This window comes from Mobula hypostoma, chromosome 7 (assembly GCF_963921235.1).
Source record: "Mobula hypostoma chromosome 7, sMobHyp1.1, whole genome shotgun sequence".
NCBI lineage: Eukaryota > Metazoa > Chordata > Chondrichthyes > Myliobatiformes > Myliobatidae > Mobula > Mobula hypostoma.
Genome location: NC_086103.1, coordinates 90,870,528 through 90,892,986, shown reverse-complemented (window position 1 = coordinate 90,892,986; position 22,459 = coordinate 90,870,528). Strand labels below are relative to the sequence as shown.

General features: G+C 42.6%; 1 protein-coding gene across 3 annotated transcripts in view; it reads right to left on the bottom strand.

Annotated features, from left to right (window-relative positions):
• Positions 1 to 3,656: 3,656 nt before the first annotated feature.
• Positions 3,657 to 22,459, bottom strand: part of lcp2a (lymphocyte cytosolic protein 2a) — a 224,335-nt gene continuing 205,532 nt past the window's right edge. For all 3 annotated transcript variants that reach the window (XM_063053707.1, XM_063053709.1, XM_063053708.1), the window contains exons 19-21: positions 20,628 to 20,702; positions 9,454 to 9,609; positions 3,657 to 7,465 (exon numbers count right to left, since the gene is read on the bottom strand). In XM_063053707.1, coding sequence (XP_062909777.1) covers positions 7,340 to 7,465; positions 9,454 to 9,609; positions 20,628 to 20,702 — 357 coding nt within the window. In that variant the 3' untranslated portion in view covers positions 3,657 to 7,339. The remainder of the gene's footprint in view (positions 7,466 to 9,453; positions 9,610 to 20,627; positions 20,703 to 22,459) is intronic.

The window sequence follows — 22,459 nt, the reverse complement described above, 5'->3', positions numbered from 1 at the left end:
GCTCATTCCTGTGATTTTAACCTGTGCTTATAGAATTGTTACCAATTTATGAGGCTGGGTATGTAAACAATGTCATATGTGCTAATTAAGAGACAGTTTAGGGGCTGAGAGCAGAGTGCTGAGTTACTTGGAGGATTTGGTGGTAAGTTCTGAGACCTGACCTGAAATCTACTCTGTTTTGTATTTACAATTATAGTGATTAAACCTGAGGTAACGCTATCCTTTTTGCTACAAATTACTCCAGCATTTGTGGGAGGCACATATTTATGCAAATATGCACACGCACATGTTGAGATATGTTGAGATGTGTTGAGATATTTTCAGAATGGCAGGCGGTGACTAGTGGGGTACTGCAAGGCTCAGTGCTGGGACCCCAGTTGTTTACAATATATATTAATGACTTGGATGAGGGAATTAAATGCAGCATCTCCAAGTTTGCGGATGACACGAAGCTGGGTGGCAGTGTTAGCTGTGAGGAGGATGCAGAGTGACTTGGATAGGTTGGGTGAGTGGGCAAATTCATGGCAGATGCGATTTAATGTGGATAAATGTGAAGTTATCCACTTTGGTGGCAAAAATAGGAAAACAGATTATTATCTGAATGGTGGCCGATTAGGAAAAGGGGAGGTGCAACGAGACCTGGGTGTCATTATACACCAGTCATTGAAAGTGGGCATGCAGGTACAGCAGGCGGTGAAAAAGGCGAATTGTATGCTGGCATTTATAGCGAGAGGATTCGAGTACAGGAGCAGGGAGGTACTACTGCAGTTGTACAAGGCCTTGGTGAGACCACACCTGGAGTATTGTGTGCAGTTTTGGTCCCCTAATCTGAGGAAAGACATCCTTGCCATAGAGGGAGTACAAAGAAGGTTCACCAGATTGATTCCTGGGATGGCAGGACTTTCATATGAAGAAAAACTGGATGAACTGGGCTTGTACTCGTTGGAATTTAGAAGATTGAGGGGGGATCTGATTGAAACGTATAAAATCCTAAAGGGATTGGACAGGCTAGATGCAGGAAGATTGTTCCCGATGTTGGGGAAGTCCAGAACAAGGGGTCACAGTTTGAGGATAAAGGGGAAGCCTTTTAGGACTGAGATTAGGAAAAACTTTTTCACACAGAGAGTGGTGAATCTGTGGAATTCTCTGCCACAGGAAACAGTTGAGGCCAGTTCATTGGCTATATTTAAGAGGGAGTTAGATATGGCCCTTGTGGCTACGGGGATCAGTGGGCATGGAGGGAAGGCTGGGGCGGGGTTCTGAGTTGGATGATCAGCCATGATCATAATAAATGGCGGTGCAGGCTCGAAGGGCCGAATGGCCTACTCCTGCACCTGTTTTCTATGTTTCTATAAAGGCTACATGTATCATGTTGACACAACCATAGGATGTCCAAAAGAACTTTACAGTTTTGAGATGTGGTTATTGATGGAATGTAAGAAATGCAATAGGGAATTCATCAATAGAAAAATTTCACAAAATGCTATCTTTATAATGAGCTTAGTGATGTTGCCTCTTGATCTTCAGTACAGTATTGTATAATCTTCTAGGTCCCTACGAAGAGGCCATGGTTAAGCATCTAATCAGAAACATGGCACCCCTGCAATGTTAGTAAATCTGTAAGTTTCTGAAGTGTGATTTGAACCTCAACTGTCTGTCTCTGTGGTGAGAATTTTACCATGGTACATTCTTATGATGTGATCTATTGTGTTTTTAAAATGCTTTTGTTAAAAATTCCACCTGAAAATATTCCAATTCAACTGATGTTACTTGCATTAAAGAAAGATCCTGGAAAGAAATCAAATGATGCAACTATTAGTCCGTGCATCAGGAAATGTGAAGCAAGCATGCGGAAACCTAGAACAGACAGCCTATGTGGTGTTATCAAGCACTCTCATCTCAGACAAGAGATGGGGATCTGAACTGACACTCGTAGTGTTATCCAGAATATAAATAGGATTTTCCAGTGAAGATGTTTCCAGTGTAAAGGATAACAACTGAAGAAAGGCAACTGGAATTGTAAAATACAATTAACAGGGCATTTAAATGCACTACTGGAAATCCTGTTCCAGCCAGAAATATCCAGACTATTATTTGGCTCTGTGCTTGTGCCATTTAAAGACAGGCACACCTCACGATATGGATACAAAATGTGGTTATTCTGTCCTTTGATAATTTGAGGACTGTCTGAACATGAACACTGAGTGTTCAAACTCTGGAAAACTTGGGGAATGAAATGGAAAGAAGCATAGAGGTGGTATCTAACTGCGGTTCATGGGGTAGTTGGATGGAGGGGATGGATGAAGAGGGAGTTGAATAAGGTCCTCTGAATGTGTATTCGGGAAACTTCAAAAACCTGAAGAGCTTTAATGATCTAACACAAGAACTAAAAGCAAGCAAAGTCATCTTTTCTTCCTTTTGTTGTCTCTGGCCTTATCAGATGCAGTGAGCCTGCCCTTTTTTTTGAAAAAGATTTTTTTTAAAAGAAATTTACATAAAGATAAGGCAATTTATTTTCCTGTTGGAGGGTGGTAAGAGATTGGAACTCTCTTTCTCAAAAGGTGACAGGAAAGAGGGGATTTTCAAAGTATTAGTGAAGGAGCAGATAATTGAGCCATGGTGTACAAAAATAATTAATGGAGAAGTAGATGGAAACTACCTCACCAGGAATGGATGGGATACATCCCAGGATTTTGAGAGAAGCAAGAGAAGAAATCATGAGACAATGACAATAAATTTCCAGTCAGTGTTCTTCAGGTACAGAAGTAATGTGAGGGGATCAGAGAGTAATGATTGCTATTCCCATGTTCACAAGTATGGCTGAGGATAGGCCAGTAACTAGAAAACAGTCAGTTTAGTGTCAGTGATGGGAAAGCTTTAACAAACATCGACCTGGTACAGATCTAATAATCATCTTGGGTGAATGTATTAATAAAGGGAGACCAGCACAGATCTTTAAAACTTAATCATATTCAACCAATTGCATGTTTTTTTTTCCATGAGGGAATGAATAAGGTTGATGAAAATGCTCATTAGCTCTTCTCTTTATATTTTTTTCCAATATCTTCTTTACCACTGATGATAGACTTACAGATCTGTAATTACCAGGTTCTTCCTTGCTGAACTTTTCAAAAAGAGGGTCCAGATTTGCCATCCTCCATTCATCTGGTACCATACTTGTGGACAGTGGAAATGCAAAATTCTCTTCCTTTCTTTTCTTCAGCAGTCTGGGATACACCTCATATGGTCCTGGGGAATTAATCCACCCTTCAACCCTCCGAGGAAATGAGCACAGTTAACCCCTATATCAATGTTATCCATACAAAGAAAACGAGCACAGTTAACCCCGAGATCAGTGTTATCCATACAAAGGAAATGTGCACAGTTAACCCCGAGATCAATGTTATTCTTACAATGGAAACAGGCACAATTAACCCCTAGATCAATGTTATCCATACAATGGAAAATTATCCTTATGAAATTCACAAATCACTACAAAAGTCTGAGATGTGGAATCTCAGATTTGTTTTTACAGAATTTATGTGGGGGGAGAAGTTAAATAAATAAACATGAAATATGAAATAAAGCACATTTTGTCTTTATTTTTTTCAATTTACATTTCTTGACACAGACATAGATAAAGTGGTGGTATTTTAGCATGGTAAATTCTCTGTGCTGTCAAGTGGATATTTTATGAATTTTCCATACTATTTATTCACAAGATGTCTAACACCAGTCTATAAATTTATGTACTCGTTGCAAGCCTAAATGACCATTGTTATTTATTGTGAGTTATATCATTAAACTATACTAACTATATTTGATATGCATTTAAAAATGTATGTCTGGAAGGTAATTAGCATCTGCAGTTGCTTGTGTCTCCAAATGCAGCTGCTGGCCGCATAAGAGGTTTGCTTTGGAAACTTACAAGGTGGCCCCATGCTGTTCACCAGCAGCTGTGTACTATCATTACTCTTGACAGAAAACATCCTGTAGGACTGCATTTGCATTTATATTACAAGATTTAATTGGAAATAGAGTTATCTTTATGGAAAATTGTGGAACGAATGGTTTTCTTGCAATGCAAACATTCTATGTGTGGATTGCGTGTACATCCTCTTTATTTTTGGAGTTTTGCGCTAGAATTCATCTATGTTTTTACTGAATTCTCCAACAATAAAATATGCTTCCTTTATGAATACTAATGAAAAGTATTCATATCCTCTCTTCTTAATAAGGCCATATTCTTTCTTTTTAATTTTGCCCTTGGAATATTTATAAAATATTTATCATCCTGCCCTCTAGTGATATTTCATAACTTCTCTTTGCCTTCCCTATTTTCTTTTTAAGCACATAACCACACTAATGGATCTCACATAATAATTGCCCCAAATCTGCATGTGGCAGGTTCTCTGTACCTGCCACATGCTTCCTGTCTTCTCTTTATCCAACCTTCCATATTCCTTGGTTCTCTATACTTCTGCTCTCAACCTCTCTCCTTCTGGAAAGGGAAGGATAGAGTTTCCATGACCTTCCACATCATCAGTGCCTCCATTCAATAGGTTGTCCTTTGCGAACCCCACCAATCTGTACGAGGTTCCATCAACCAACACATATTCCCCTCCCATTCCAGCACTTCAAAGTAACTGTCCCCTTCCTGTATCCTCACTGACTTCCCTAATCTTATGACCCTTCCACATTACTGATCTCTTCTTTTCCTGTCTTCCAGGGATCCTAATAGTCCTTCCAAGTGGAATAGGAGGGCACTTGCACTTCTTCCAAACTCGTTTAGCAATCAGCGTTCAAAATATGATTGGGTAACCACTTTCTGGAGTACTGACATTCAGTCTGCAAAGGTTGACTCTTGCCTGCCACCTTAACTTGTCATCCTGCTCCCACTCTGTCCTGAACCATTGCAATCTATTTTTATAAGGTTATGAAACAGAAGCTCATCTTCTGTCTGGTTATGTTGTAGCCCTCTGTATCCAATGAGTTTCAAGTAATTTGTTCTCTCTGTTTACATCAGAAATGGCCATTTCTGTTCTTGGTCACCTGTTTGTGATTATTGACACAGTTTCCCTCTCCATGATTATAGTTTGGCCGACCCAACAGGTCCAATGACCTGTATTTTGCAACTTTTAAGTGTTTTTAATATGTTCCCAGTGTCACCCTGCCCTGCCCTACCTTTAGAGCCTTTGACCACATTTTTCCTGTGAGTGTACATGGAATACCCTGTCAGAGGGAGTAGTGGAAGCAAAGATACTGACAGCGTTTAGGAAATGTTTAGATGAACACTTGAATCACCTAGGCATAGAAGGCTCAGCACCAAGTATTGACAGATGGGATCAATATGGATAGGTCTATTTTGTTCTATTTTTAATCAGATGGGCTGAAATGCCTGTTTCCATGCTAATTAACACTATTATTAACATGATCACATCAAAGATTACTTGTAAAGTTAATCTACAGAATGATGGTTATCAGTTCAGATCTATTTTTGTACAACACATTGAAGTTGAAACAAAGCAATTGATGTTTATTATAATTCTCAGAATTATTTTGTTGACAAAAATAATCTTATGAGACAAATCCATTGTGGCGTTCTGCCCCAGGTCTAATATATACTATATCATCAACATTTCAATGCAACTTTCCATCACAGTCCATTGAGTTTCATGTTCATCAGCAAACTAATCCCGTGCATTCAGCAGCACTGGGAAACCTTGTCAGTAGGCAAACTAAAAATAAACACTATTGAGGTTATAAACTACAATGTTAGCCATTGCGATAGATTTTGCATGGGATTCAAAAGCCCAACTGTACTAAATTATACACTTGACCTTATCAGTACCTCTAACAGGATCTGCTTTTAATTCAGACAACCAGTATCTACAGTTCTTCACTTTCAAAAACATCTTTCACTTTTATTGTAGACTATCACTTGCAGCAAAACTCTATTGTTAATTTTCTTGTTTTAAACACAAATACATATAAGTAATTTAAAACACATTTCATGGTACAAGGTTCAAATCACAAATGATGTATTTTGTTACACAACAGCCTAGGTGAAACAAGCTGATTTCATCCACTTTTGTATTTTTTCTCAGTTATATTTACAATCAGTCAAGCCGGAGGACATGCTTTACGAAGCAAGGGGTGCATAACCGTGTATTATGGGATGCATGAAAGACTAGGATAACCCTGAAGTCTGTACATACCCACATCTTCAAAATGTGTGAATGAGTCTCTCTGCTCACACAGAGTAATTCATAAGACTAAGGGCTACACAGTGGCAGGTGATGCTGAAAGAAGGAGAATGAGCCAATATGTTAGGTGTAGGTCAAATGGATTGGGAATTGCAGAAGTTATTTTGGTTCTTAAGGATGGAAATCTATTGATGAGAGCAGTTGGTGAGGCAGGGGAACGGAATTGTGTGTTGGAGAGTTTGATAGACATGATCAGTTGGTTTGATTGGACGCTGTGATGGGACACTGTTATGGGTTGGTGTGATGGGAGTGTGTGATGGGACGGTGTGATGGGACAGTGTGATGGGATGGTGGAATGGGACGGTGGGATGGGATGGGACGGTGGGATAGGATGGTGTGATGGGAGTGTGTGATGGGATGGTGTGTTGGGACAGTGTGATGGAACGGTGTGTTGGGACACTGATGGGACGGTGTGATGGGAGTGTGTGATGGGATGTTGTGATGGGACGGTGTGATGGGAGTGTGTGATGGGACGGTGTGATGGGACGGTGTGATGGGAGTGTGTGATGGGACGGTGTGATGGGACGGTGTGATGGGAGTGTGTGATGGGACAGTGTGATGGGATGGTGTGTTGGGACCGTGTGATGGGACACTGTGATGGGACGGTGTGATGGGAATGTGTGATAGGACGGTGTGATGGAATGGTGTGTTAGGACACTGTGATGGGACGGTGTGATGGGATGGGTCGGTGTGATGGGACGGTATGATGGGACGGTGTGTTGGGACACTGTGATGGGAGTGTGTGATGGGATGATGTGTTGGGACACTGATGGGACGGTGTGTTGGGATACTGTGATGGGACGGTGTGTTGGGACAGTGTGTTTGGTGTTGTAATTTTGGGAGTTGTTTGGATGTGAGGGCAGTACCTATCTCTGAGGGCTAATCATAATCCTCCCTTCCATTGTGACATTGAGCTAAATACAGAGTTACAGAAAATGCAATTGAAGATACTTAACATCTCTGCAGTGGAGGGAGAACACGATCCACTTTCATTTTGTTTCTTGTTTAAAAAGATCTAAGAGTTCCAACTGGCTGCTTTGAGCATTGACAGTCAGCCTGATGTATAGCTGTGTCTATGGAGCTGCAGGATATATCAGTGTACACTGTTTCCTCTGTCCTCCTCGCTGATCTTTGCCATCAATCAGCATAAGTGGCGCCTGTGTATGGTACTCCACAAGTTCGGTCACTGAACTGAAGTTCTGCAGAATAAATCAAAACAATTTGAGTACAATGCCAAGGTTTGTAATGAATTATTTGGATCTGGGTGGCTTTGTAAAAGAATCATCGATTTGGTCTTTGCTGAAGTGTTGTTGAATTTCTCTCACACTTCAGGTCTTGGAAAGGGTTCAAAGATTTACTCAAGAAGACCATACCTATTAAATTATGGACTGGGATTATCAATGGGGAAGATGGAAATTCAAGCATTGGTGTTAAAATTATCCAGTTTTTCTTATCACATCATTCCTGATTGGCCTGTGCCTTTTTGTGGACTTGGGGATGGGGAAGTATCAGTAGATACTTTGCCAATCCCTATATTAATTTTGTATATTTCAATAAGATTGTCATGTTCTCCTAAATTTAAAAGGATACATGGATCAATTTGCCTATCTTTTCTCATAAACTCCTCTCCCAGGTATCAATCAATGATTCCTCTTTGCATTCCTTGACATCCTTCCTTTGAAAATGAAACCAGGACCCCACATGATTGCAGTAACACATCTCTATTCTTCTCCTCCAAACCTTTTTCTATGTATTCCTAATTGGTCACTGTACCTGTGTGTTAACTTTCCAGTGACTTGAGTACCAAAGCACCCAGTACCTCTGTGAAGCATCTTCCAATCTCTCACCATTTAAACATTACCCCGCATTTCCCTTTTTCCTTACCAAACTTGATGATCACGTTTCTACATCTCTCTCTCTCTCTCCCTCTCTCTCTGCGTTGCTATCCATCCCATAGGATGATGATGGTTCCTTTCAGTCAGTTAGTGGGGTGGTACCTCACTCCTCAGAAAGGAACAGCGTGTGTGTGACTGGATTTTAGGTGAGTAGGGGGTTGCACAGGTCCACACCCACCCTCTCGATATCCCCTCCCGGATTCAGTGGCATGGTGGGGTCCAAGACGGCTGGGGGAACTTCTGTTGCAGTGAATGTCCTTTCTGCGCTTTGCAGCACGTGTTTGCTAGATGGCTGTTGACCCTACGAGAGGGTTCATCTGTCCTTTGGCAGGTCTTGTTTTTCATCCTGCAGGGTGTCTAGCCACCCTCCTCAGCAGGCAAGCCTAGTGGTGGAGCCGGTTTAGTCACCGACCACCTGACCATGCGACAGGTAGTACTGGGTTACATGGAACCAGTAGCACTCAGACGAGTGACCTGACCAGACGTTTCTACATAGTATTTCTTTGGTCATATTCCTGGCCAATCTGTTAGCCAAATTTTATTTCCCTGCAAATGCTCTGTAACCTTCACACAACCACATGGTGTTTTTGTTATCAGCAAACTTGCCTACATTACAATTTTGTTCAGAATTCTGAACAGGTTCTGAACAGCTGGGCTCTACCACCAGTCCTTTGGCACCTTATTTGCATGCACCTAGCCCAAAATTTAATCTTATTGTTATCTGCCTATTAACCAGTCCTCGATCCATGCCAGTGACATGATCTCCCTTTCATTAAACCACGCTGATCCTGCCTAATCCAGATACTATTACCTAACAACACACATAAAAGTTGCTGGTGAACGCAGCAGTCTGGGCAGCATCTCTAGGAAGAGGTACAGTTGACATTTTGGGCCGAGACCCTTCATCAGGACTATTACCTAAGTGCTCTGTTACCATTTCCTTAAAAATATTTTCCAGAATTTTCCCTACAGCTGTCAGGTAGATAGTTATGTACTTCAGAGCTCTCATCTTAACTCATGGGATCTCCCAAACTGTGAGATTCTTTCTAGAATCTCTGCAATTTCAAAGTACTGGTTGGGATAAGTAGTTTTGATACAGTTCAGGGTAGTTTACTCATATTGTGGAAGAGTTTAGGAGGTATTGCCAATTGAATAAGGAATAACGACCATTAACTAGTGTATAGACATTGATGCTGATTGGCCGGGCCAAGTGCCCTATTTGTCTGCTAAATGTTCTCTATTATTCCATGCAATAAACACAAGAAAAACATATGAGATACTACTCAACTCACTTCCTTTCCTCTAAGTCCAGTTCCCAACAGGTACATAGCGACGTCTGCCTGATAGCGGATTTGAATGTTGTATACCTTGTCCCCGTACAGTACCATCAGGACAAAAGGGTGTTCACTGTTGCTCCGTGAGCTGTCTCTGACTAAGAATGTCCCATCCTGAAAAGCAATATATGAACTGAAAGTCAGTAATACTGGGAGATCCCAGTGGCAAAAGATGGTACAGTTTGCTGCAGAGTGTAAGAGTGTCCATCATCAAACATCACGATGAATCATATTATTGAGCTGCAGCCCTTAGTGATTTTCAGCATTAGACTACTTGACTCAATAACAATCACACCCCTTTGGATACTGTGGGGGGCAGGGAAGACCTTCCAGGGAAAGCTACAGCAGTATCATTGGGGCAGATTTCCAAGAGCTATTGAGGAGCGTTTCAACTTATTTTGCAGAGGAATAGGAACCAGAAGGATATGTCAGACAATGGGGCAGTTAGCATATAGGCAGATGCAGTCACTGAGGGAAAGGACAAAATTGCAGTCAGTGGGTATCAGGAACAAGGATGAATTTAGAGCATAGGTCAGTACATGGAACTACGATGTTGTGGCCATTACAAAGATTTGGCTGTTACAAGGTCAGAAATGGCTGCTCAATGTTTCAGGCATGAGAAGTTTAAAAAAGGGACAGGGATGGTGATAAAAATGTGTGGGGGTGTAGTATTGTTAATAAGAGAGTATCACAACTGCAGAAAAGGAAGATGTTGTGGAGTAAATGTTTACTGAGTCAGTGTAGCTGGAAGTCAGAAACAAGAAGGGAGAGGTATTCTATAGAAACACCCCCTTCCCCCATCCCAACAGGGACAGAGACACCGAGGAACAGATTGGGAGGCAGATTTGGAAAGGTGCAAAAATAACAGGCTTGTTGTGATGGGGCTCCAACTTCCCTAGTATTGATTTCCATCTTAGTGCAAAAGGTTTGAATGGGGTAGAATTTGTTAGGTGCATCCACGAAAGGTTCTCGACTCAATAAGCTGATGAGAGGAGAAGCCACACCAGATCTGCTGCTCGGCAATGAACCAGGTCAGGTGTCAGATCCCTCAGTGGGTAAGCATTTTGGAGACAGTGACCAAAACCTCCCAGACCATTGGAGAGGGATAGGAACTGATGGTATGGGGAAGTATTGATTTCTAGGGAAGGAGAATCATGATACCATCAGGCAGGAACTGAAAAGCATAAATTGGAATGGATGCACAACAGAAATATGGAGGTTGTTTGGAATCATAGAAATCTACAGCACATTACAAGCCCTTTGGCCCACAACGTTGTGCCGACCATGTAACCTACTCTAGAAACTGCCGAGAATTACCCTACCACATAGCCCTCTACTTTTCTAAGCTCCATGTATCCAAGAGTTTCTTAAAAGACCCTACTTTAGTGAGCACATGAAGGGAGTTCTGGATAGATATGTCCCTTTGAGGCAGGGAAAAGTGGTGGGTTAAGGAATCATGTTTGATAAGAGATATGGAAGTTGTGAGGAAAAAAGCTTACTTTCTAGTCATGAGGGAAAAAGCTTACTTAAGGTTTCAGAAACAAAATCGTAAGCTATAGCAGTAGAATTAGGCCTTTTGGCCCATCGAGTCTACTCTGTCATTTCATCATGGCTGATCTACTTTTCCTCTCAGCCACAATCTCCGGCCTTCCAGCCGTAACCCATCATGCCCTGACCAATATAAAATGTATCAGCCTCTGCCTTAAATATACATAAAGACTTTGCATCCACAGCTGCCTGTGGCAAGGAATTCCATGGATTCACCACTCTCTGGCTAATGAAATTCCTCCTCATCCCCATTCTAAAAGGATGCCCCTCTATTCTGAGGCTGTGTCCTCTGATCTTAGACTCTCCCACCATCCTTTCCACATTGACTCTATCAAGGCCTTTCACTTGCGATAGGTTTCCATTAGGACCACCCCTCATTCTTCTAAATTCCAGTGAATACAGCCATGAAGCATCAAACTCTCTTCATGTGACAAGCCATTTAATCCTGAAATCACATTTGTGAACCTCCTTTGAACACTCTCCAGTTTCAGCACATCCTTTCTCAGGTAAGGGGCACAAATTTGCATACAATACTCCAACTGAGCCCTCATCAGTGCTTTATAAAGTCTCAACATTACATCCTTGCTTTTATATTCCAGTCCGCTTGAAATGAATGCTAACATTGCGCTTGCCTTCCTCACCACAGACTCAAATTGCAAATTAACCTTGACAGAATCCTGCAAAAGGGCTCCTAAATCCCTTTGCATCTCAGATTTTTATATTTTCTCTCCATTTAGAAAATAGCCAACCCTTTCATTTCTTTTACCAAAGTGTACGACCATACACTTCCTGACACTGTATTCCATCAGCCGTTTCTTTGCCCATTCTCCTAATCTGTCTGTCCTTCTGTACCCCGCCTAGTTCCTCAAAATTATTGGCCCTTCCACATTTCTTCGTATCATCCACAAACTTTGCAACAAAGCCATCAATTCCATCATCCAAATCATTGACATATAACGTAAGAAGAATTGGTCCCAACATAGATCCTGCAGAACACCACTAGTCACCGGCAACAACCAGAAAAGATTCTCTTTATTCCCACTCGTTGCCTTCTACCAATCAGCCACTGCTTTATCCATGCTCGAATCTTTCCTGTGTTTCCATGGGCTCGTAGATTGCTAAGCAGCCTCATGTGTAGCACCTTATCAAAGGCTTTCTGAAAATCCAAGCACACAACATCAACCAATTCTCCTTTGCCTATCTTGCTTATTATTTCTTCAAAGGATTGTCAGGCAAGATTTTTCCTTGAGGAAACTATACTGACTATGGCCTATTTTATCATCTCCCTTCAAGTAGCCCGAAACCACATCCTTAACAATTGACTCAAGCACTGAGATCAGACTAACTAAATTTCCTTTTTTCTGTCTCTTTCCATTCTTGAACAGTGGAGTGACATTTTCAATTTTCCAGTCTTCCAGAATCATTCGGAATCTAGTGATTCTTGAAAAAATATTTACCAATGCCTCCACAATCTCTTCAGCCACTTCTTTTAGAAGCCTAGGGTGCAGACTATCTGGCCCAGGTGACTTACCTACCTTCAGGCCTTTCTGTTTCCCAATGACCTTCTCTCTGGTAATGGTAACTTAACACACTTCATGACCCCTGACACCTGGAACTTCCACCATACTGCTAATGTCTTCCACAGTGAAGACTGATGCAAAATATTTATTCAGTTTGTCAGCCGTTTCCTTGACCTCATTACTACCTCTCCAGCACCATTTACCAGTGGCCTGAAATCCATTTTTGTCTCTCTTTTACACTTTATGTATCCAAAGAAACTTTTGTTATCTTCTTTAATATTATTGACTAGATTACTTATGTGTTGCATCTCTACCTAATGACTTTTTAGTTGCCTTCTGTTAGTATTTAAAAGCTTCCCAATCCCCTTACTTCCCACTAATTTTTGCTCTATTATATGCCCTCCCTTTGGCTTTAATGTTGGCTTTAACTTCCTTTTTTAGCTGTGGTTGTGTCATCTTGTCTTTAGAATACTCCTTCCTCTTTAGGATATATATATATCCTATGCCAATAGACAATAGGTGCAGGAGTAGGCTATTCAGCCCTTCGAGCCAGCACCGCCATTCACTGTGATCATGGCTGATCATCCACAATCAGTATCCAGTTCCTGCCTTATCCCCATAATCTTTGATTCTGCTATCTTTAAGAGCTCTATCCATCTCTTTCTTGAAAGCATTCAGAGACTTGGCCTCCACAGCCTTCTGGGGCAGAGCATTCCATACATCCACCACTCTCTGGGTGAAAAAGTTTTTCCTCAACTCCGTTCTAAATGGCCTACCCCTTATTCTTAAACTGTGGCCTCTGGTTCTGGACTCACCCATCAGCAGGAACATGCTTCCTGCTTCCAGCGTGTCCAATCCCTTAATAATCTTATATGTTTCAATAAGATCCCCTCCCAGCCTTCTAAATTCCAGAGTGTACAAGCCCAGCCGCTCCAATCTTTCGGCATATGACAGCCCCGCCATCCCGGGAATTAACCTTGTGAACCTACGCTGCACTCCCTCAATAGCAAGAATGTCCTTCCTCAAATTTGGAGACCAAAACTGCACACAGTACTCCAGGTGTGGTCTCACCAGGGCCCTGTACAGCTGTGGAAGGACCTCTTTGTTCCTATACTCAACTCCCCTTGTTATGAAAGCCAGCATGCCATTAGCTTTCTTCACTGCCTGCTGTACTTGCATGCTTGCTTTCAGTGACTGATCTACAAGAACACCTAGATCTCGTTGTACTTCCCCTTTTCCTAAGTTGACTCCATTTAGATAATAATCTGCCTTCCTATTCTTACCACCAAAGTGGATAACCTCACATTTATCCACATTAAACTGCATCTGCCTTGCATCTGCCTACTCACCCAGCCTGTCCAAGTCACCCTGCATTCTCATAACATCCTCCTCACATTTCACACTGCCACCCAGCTTTGTGTCATTGGCAAATTTGCTAATGTTACTTTTAATTCCCTCATCTAAATCATTAATATATATTGTAAACAGCTGCGTTCCCAGCACTGAGCCCTGCAGTACCCCACTGGTCACCGCCTGCCATTCCAAAAGGGACCCATTAATCGCTACTCTTTGTTTTCTGTCAGCCAGCCAATTTTCAATCCATGTCAGTACTCTGCCCCCAATACCATGTGCCCAAATTTTGCCCACTAATCTCCCATGTGGGACTTTATCAAAGGCTTTCTGAAAGTCCAGGTACACTACATCCACTGGCTCTCCCTTGTCCATTTTCATAGTTACATCCTTAAAAAAATTCCAGAAGATTAGTCAAGCACGATTTCCCCTTCGTAAATCCATGCTGACTCGCACCAATCCTGTTACTGCTATCCAGATGTGTCGTAATTTCATCTTTTATAATTAACTCCAGCATCTTTCCCACCACCTTGGAGATGTCAGAAATGGCTGGGAGAGAAAATTAAACGATTTCACTATTTCAACACGTTTGGACCTATGAAGAAATTGACATCTTGAATGATACAATGAAAGTAAAGATTTGGAGGATGTAGCATTGTATGAAGGCAGTCCATTATCTGCACTGAGTGTCTGCTCTGATTTTGTTCATTGAATGCACTGGATGAATTCCTCCATTGATAACTATTAGGAGCTAATGCACAGCTTTATAGTACTGTAGTACTATTGGTAGTGTTCTAATTTGTTCTGTGCTTGATTTAAATACATAATTTATTACTCAATTTGTCCTTATTTAGATCTTTTTAACTATCTCCATGAAACTTTGGCTAATTGGGGCAGCCGTCCCAATATGTCCAAATAAATAGAATCCATAGAAACATAGAAAAATACAGCACAATACAGGCCCTTCGGCCCACAAAGTTGTACCGAACATGTCCCTACCATAGAAACCACTAGGGTTACTAATAGCCCTCTATTTTTCTAAGCTCCAAGTACCTATCCAAAAGTCTCTTAAAAAGACCCTATTGTATCCGCCTCCACCACCATTGCCGGCAGCCCATTCCATGCACTCACCATTCTCTGTGTAAAAAACTTACCCTTGACATCTCCTCTGTACCTGCTCCCCAGCACCTTAAACCTGTGCCCTCTTCTGGCCACCATTTCAGCCCTGAGAAAAAGCCTCTGACTATCCACATGATCAATGCCTCTCATCATCTTATACACCTCTATCAGGTCACCTCTCATCCTCCGTCACTCCAAGGAGAAAAGGCCGAGTTCATTCAACCTGTCATCATACGGCATGCTCCCCAATCCAGGCAACATCCTTGTAGATATCCTCTGCACCCTTTCTATGGTCTTCACATCCTTCCTGTAGTGAGGCAACCAGAATTGAGCACAGTACTCCAAGTGGGGTCTGACCAGGGTCCTATATAGCTGCAACATTACCTCTTGGCTCCTAAATTCAATTCCATGATTGAAGAAGGCCAATACACCGTGTGCCTTCTTAAACACAGAGTCAACCTGCACAGCTGCTTTGAGCATCCTATGGACTCAGACTCCAAGATCCCTCTTATCCTCCACACTGCCAAGAGTCTTACCATTAATACTATATTCCGCCATCATATTTGACCTACCAAAATGAACCACTTCACACTTATCTGGGTTGAACTCCATCTGCCACTTCTCAGTCCTATTTTGCAACCTATCAATGTTCCGCTGTAAACTCTGACAGCCCTCCACACAATCCACAAAACCCCCAACCTTTGTGTCATCAGCAGACATACTAACCCATCCTTCCACTTCCTCATCCAGGTCATTTATAAAAACCACGAAGACTAAAGGTCCCAGAACAGATCTTTGAGGCACTCCACTGGTCAATGACTGTGATACAGAATTTGACCCATCTACAACCACTCTTTGCCTTCTGTGGGCAAGCCAGTTCTGGATCCACAAAGCAATGTCCCCTAGGATCCCATGCCTCCTTACTTTATCAATAAGCCTTGCACAGTGTACCTTATCAAATGCCTTACTGAAATCCATCTCCACTACATCTACAGCTCTTCCTTCATAAATGTGTTTTGTCACATCCTCAAAAAATTCAGTCAGGCTTATAAGGCACGACCTGCCCTTGACAAAGCCATGCTGACTATTCCTAATCATACTATACCTCTCCAAATGTTCATAAATCCTGCATCTCAGGATCTTCTCCATCAACTTACTAACCACTGAAGTAAGACTCACTGTCTTGAATAATGGAACAATATCCGCAAACCTCCAATCCTCCGGAACCTCTTCAGTCCCCAATAATGATTCAAAGATCATTGCCGGAGGCTCAGCAATCTCCTCCCTTCCCTCCCAAAGTAGCCTGGGGTACATCTGATCTGGTCCCGGCGATTTATCTAACTTGATGCTTTCCAAAAGCTTCAACACATCCTCTTTCTTAATATCTACATGCTCAAGCTTTTCAGTTCACTGAAAGTCATCACTGCAATTACCAAGACCCTCTTCCATAGTGAATACTGAAGTATAGTATTCATTAAGTACCTCTGCTATTTCCTCCGGTTCCATACACACTTTCCCACTGCCATAATTGATAGGTCCTATTCTTTCACATCTTATCCTCTTGCTCTTCACATACTTGTAGAATGCCTTGAAGGTTTCCTTAATCCTGCCCGCCAAGGCCTTCTCATGGCCACTTCTGGCTCTCCTAATTTCATTCTTAAGCTCCTTCCTGTTAGCCTTATAATATTCTAGATCTCGAACATTACCTAGCTCTCTGAACCTTTTGTAAGCTTTTCTTTTCTGCTTGACTAGATTTACTACAGCCTTTGTACACCACGGCTCCTGTCCCCTACCATAACTTCCCTGTCTCATTGGAACGTACCTATGCAGAACTCCACACAAATATCCCATGAACGTTTGCCACATTACTTCCGTACTTTTCCCTGAGAACATCTCTTCCCAATTTAAGCTTCCAATTTCTTGCCTGATGGCCTCATAATTTCCCTTACTCCAATTAAATGCTTTTCTAACTTGTCTGTTCCTATCTCTCTCCAATGCTATTGTAAAGGAGATAGAATTATGATCACTATCTCCAAAATGCTCTCCCACTGAGAGATCTGTCACATAACCAGATTAATTCCCAATACCAAATCAAGTACAGCCTCTCTTCTTGTAGGCTTATCTACATATTGTGTCAAGAAACCTTCTTGAATACACCTAACAAACTCTACCCCATCTAAAGCACTTGTTCTATGGAGATCCCAATCAATATTTGGGAAATTAAAATCTCCCATCACGACAACTCTGTTATTATTACACCTTTCCAGGAGCTGTTTCCCTGTCTGCTCCTCGATATCCCTGTTACTATTGGGCGGCCTATAAAAACACCCAGTAAAGTTATTGACCCCTTCCTGTTCCTAACCTCCAACCACAGAGACTCTGTAGACAATCCCTCCATGACGTCCACCTTTTCTGCAGCCGTGACACTATCTCTGATCAGCAGTGCCACCCCCCACCTCTTTTACCTCCTTCCCTGTCCTTTCTGAAACATCATAGCTGCAAGTACTGATCCATGTTCTAAGCTCATCCACTTTGTTCACAACACTCCTTGCGTTAAAGTAGACATATCTCAAACCATTGGTCTGAGCTCGTCCTTTCTCTATCACCTGCCTATCCTCCCTTTCGCACTGTCTCCAAGCTTTCTGTATTTTTGAGCCAACAGCCCCTTTCCCAGTCTCTTCAGTTCAGTTCCCACCCCCCAACAATTCTAGTTTAAACTCTCCCCTTAGCAAACCACCCCATCAGGATATTGGTCCCCCTCGGATTCAAGTGCAACTCATCCTTTTTGTACAGGTCACACCTGCCGCTAAAGAGGTCCCAATGATCCAGAAATCTGAATCCATGCCCCCTGCTCCAATCCCTTAGCCACGCTTTTATCCTCCCCCTCACTCTATTCCTATGCTCACTATCGCATGGCACAGGCAAGTATCCCGAGATGATTAACTTTGTGGTCATGTTTCTCAACGTCCTTCCTAACTCCCTGCAGTCTGTTTTCAGGACCTCCTCCCTTTTCCTACCTATGTTGTTGGTACCAATATGTACTATGACCTCTAGCTGTTCTCCCTCCCACTGCAAGATATCATGGATGCAATGTGAAACATCCCGGACCCTGACACCTGGGAGGTAAACTACTATCTGAGTTTCTTTCCTGCGTCCACAGAATTGCCTGTCTGACCCCCTAACTATAGAGTCCCTTATCACTACTGCCTTCCTCTTCCTTTCCCTACCCTTCTGAGCCACAGGGCCAGACTCTGTGCCGGAGGCACGACCACTGTTGCTTCCCCCAGGTAGCCTGTTCCCCCCCCCAACAGTACTCAAACAGGAGTACATATTGTCAAGGGGTACAGCCACAGGGGTACTCTCTAGTACCTGACTCTTCCCCTTCCCCCTCCTGACTGTGACCCACTTGTCCTCTCCCGCGACCCTGGTGTAACCACTTGCCTATAACTCCTTCCTTTCACTTCCTCGCTCTCCCTGGCCAGGTGAAGGTCATCGAGCTGCATCTCCAGTTCCCTAAAGCGGTCCCTTTGGAGCTGCAGCTCAACACACCGGGTGCAGACATGGCCGTCCGGGAGGCTGGGAGACTCCAGGACTTCCCACATCTGACACCGAGCAGAAAAAACTGGCCTCACACACATTCTTCCTTTCCGCAATTAACACAGGTAAACCTATCTCACCTCGTCCCGTTACCACCTAAGCCCATTGAGCCAAAGATCTATCACTCTGCTACCATCTCACTCCGCTGCCTGCTCCGAATGCTGTCCGCTGGATATGGCGGTCTTCTTTTTAAACCTTTCCCGCTCTACTGGCTGATGTCACACGCCTGTGCAATCTTGCCACTCTTTACCCACTGTATATTAGAAGCTAGAAATGGCAGTTGGAGGGGGTGGTGTTATAGGGATCTTGAATTGTTGTAGGGCTGGAAAGGCTGAGGCCACCAAGGAACTTTCAAGCAAAAATAGGAATTTTAGAAAGGTTGCTTAACTCCGGCATTGGAGAAAAATGGCCTGATATTGGTTATGACATATGCAGCAGATTTTGGATCAGCAGACACCAAGATGTTTTCTGTTAAAAAATCATAAGGAAACATTCACAAAGGATGTAATTGTTTTGAGATTGATGAGAGCTCTTTCAATATTGCACCAGAGGCAGAAAGCTGATCAGATAAACTTAAGCAAGGGTTTTTGAGAGAAATAAGCATAGATATGGGAGACAAAGCGAGTTTCGGACAAAACTTTAAAGGTGGCAATGTTCAAACAGGCAAAACAAAATATTTTTAGGGAGGGAGCTATGTTGGCAGATTATGGGCGACAAGGTAGAAGTGTTTCAACATGGTTGCATTTTTTGGAGGGGGCAAAGTATGGGGATCGTGGAAAATATTGATAACTTTGTGGCCAAGTTTGTGGACAATACAAAGATAGGTGGAGGGGCAAGTAGTTTTGAGGAAGTAGAAAGGTTACAAAAGGACTTAGATAAAGAGAATGGGCAAAGAAATGGCAGATGGAATACAATGTCAGGAAGTGCATGGTCACACACTTTGGTAGAAAAAATAAAAGCGTAGACTATTTTCTAAGTGGAGAGAAAATTCTAAAATCTGAGGTGCAAAGAGACTTGGGAGACCTTGCGCATGATTCCCTACAGGTTAATTTTCAGGTTGATTCAGTGGTGACGAAGGCAAATACAATGTTAGCATTCATTTTGAGAGGACTAGAATTTAAAACAAGGATATAATGTTGAGGTTTTATAAAACACTTGGGAGTATTTTTGGACCCTTATCTAAGAAGGGATGTGCTGACATTGGAGAGGGTTCAAAGGATGTTCAGAAAAATGAATCCAGGATTGAATGGCTTGTCATATGAGGAGCATTTGATGGTTCCGAGCCTGTACTCATTGGAATTCAAAAGAATGCGGGGTGACTTCATTGAACCCTATTGAATGTTGAAAGGCATCAGTAGAGTGGATGTGGAGAAGATGCTTCCTATGATGGGAGAGTCTAAGACCAGAAAACACAGCCTCAGAATAGAGGGGCATCCTTTTAGAAAGGAGATGAGGAGGAACTTCTTTAGCCAGAGAGTAGTGAATCTGTAGAATTCGTTGCCACAGGCAGCTGTGGAGGCCAAGTCATTTGGTATATTTAATGCAAACATTGATTACTTGATTAGTCAGAGCATGATGGAAATCGGGGAGAAGGCAGGAGATTGGGACTGAGAGGGAAAACAGTTCAGCCATGATGAAATGGTGGAGCAGATTCAATGGGCCAAATGGCCAAATTCTGCTCCTGTACCTTATGGTCTTATTGTTCAAGATTAATTGTAGAAGGTGGAGAACAGTTAAGATAAACCTCTTTGTGCAGAGGTGTATGGCTGTGGAATCTACCTTCCATGATTAAGGTAGAAACTGAGTCAACATTTTCAATGAGATTGACTAGATGTGTGAGGGAATAGTGCAGGTGCTGCTCACTTGGAGAGTTAATTCCCTACACATAGCATTGGGTTAAATCTCATGTTTGTCTATTAATTAATTTATTTGTGCCTTTCTAAGGAAAATATTCATCTTGTGGGATGGTTCTGATTGAAGAAACAGAACTTTCAGTACCTCATTAATATGCCGAAGAGCTGATTCAGCTTCTGATCGACTGATGCAACCTGCGTACCACTCTCTGGAAAGACACTGAAATGCAAAAAATCTTTCTTGGGAATGATGGTCATTTATCCAAAGACAAGTCATAAAAATCACAGCACAACCCCTCAAATCTGGGGAAATAACAACATGAACAATTTTATTCCAATGAAATGATAGGTTCTCCAGGGAGCATTAGGACACTGCCATTAGATAGCATTAGGTTACATGAGGGCAAAGTATAAGGTTGCTGGGTGGCACAGCTTGAAGGGCCGGAAGGACTTTTTCCAAGCTGTATCTCCAGAAATAAATAAACACAGTCCATCAACCAGGAGGTAACTGTAATTAGTTGTTTTGAAAGCAGTGCATTTTAACTCTGTAGTGTTGAATAAGTTATTGTCAGTGGAGATCTGGAAGGCTTTATTACGGCATGAGTAACAATCAGTAGGAAACAAGCCACCCATCATCAGACTGTATTTGGAAGTGCACTGAAAGGGCAAACTAAATGTTGCACTTATCCCTTAAGAGACTGCAAAACCATAACAAATTTGTGGTTTTTAAGACTCTCTCTAGGGAGGAGAGAGTGCTACCACTCTGGCTCAGTGATGCATCACCATAAGAATAAAGTGTACTGGGGCAGAAATGCAGCAAGACACTGTCACAATGTTTAGAGGTCTCGGTCCTGACCATCCTAGAGATAAAAGCCCATGATGGAGGCTTTGATCTACACACACTCAATCCTGTGTCATCAATTTCAGGTTTAAGCCCCATCCCAGAGAGATAAGAACAAACTTACACACATAAAAGTTGCTGGTGAACGCAGCAGGCCAGACAGCACCTCTAGGAAGAGGTACAGTTGACATTTTGGGCCGAGACCCTTCGTCAGGACTAACTGAAAGAAGAGCTTGTAAGAGATTTGAAAGTGGGAGGGGGAGGGGGAGATCCGAAATGATAGGAGAAGACAGAAGGGGGAGGGATGGAGCCAAGAGCTGGACAGGTGATTGGCAAAAGGGATATGAGAGGATCATGGGACAGGAGGCCTAGGGAGAAAGAAAAGGGGGAGGAGGGGAAAAAAACAGGGGATGGGCAAGGGGTATAAGTGAGGGGGACAGAGGGAGAAAAAGGAGAGAGAGAAAAAGAACATCTGTATATAAATAAATAATGGTTGGGGTACAAGGGAGAGGTGGGGCATTAGCGGAAGTTTGAGAAGTCAATGTTCACACCATCAGATTGGAGGCTACCCAGACGGAATATAAGGTGTTGTTCCTCTAACCTGAGTGTGGCTTCATCTTTACAGTAGAGGAGGCCGTGGATAGAAATATCAGAATGGGAATGGGATGTGGAATTAAAATGTGTGGCCACTGGGAGATCCTGCTTTCTCTGGCAGACAGAGCGTATGTGTTCAGCGAAACGATCTCCCAGTCTGTGTTGGGTCTCGCCAATATTTAGAAGGCTCAGTTGGAGGAACAACACCTTATATTCCGTCTGGGTAGCCGCCAACCTGATGGCATGAACATTGACTTCTCAAACTTCCGCTAATGCCCCACCTCCCCCTTGTATCCCATCCATTATTTATTTATATACACACGTTCTTTTTCACTCTCTCCTTTTTCTTCCTGTGTCCTCCTCACTATACCCCTTGCCCATCCTCTGTTTTTCCCCCCCTCCCTCTTTTCCTTCTCCCTGGGCCTCCTGTCCCATGATCCTCTCATATCCCTTTTGCCAATCACCTGTCCAGCTCTCAGCTCCATCTCTCCCCCTCCTGTCTTCTCCTATCATTTCAGATCTCCCCCTCCCCCTCCCACTTT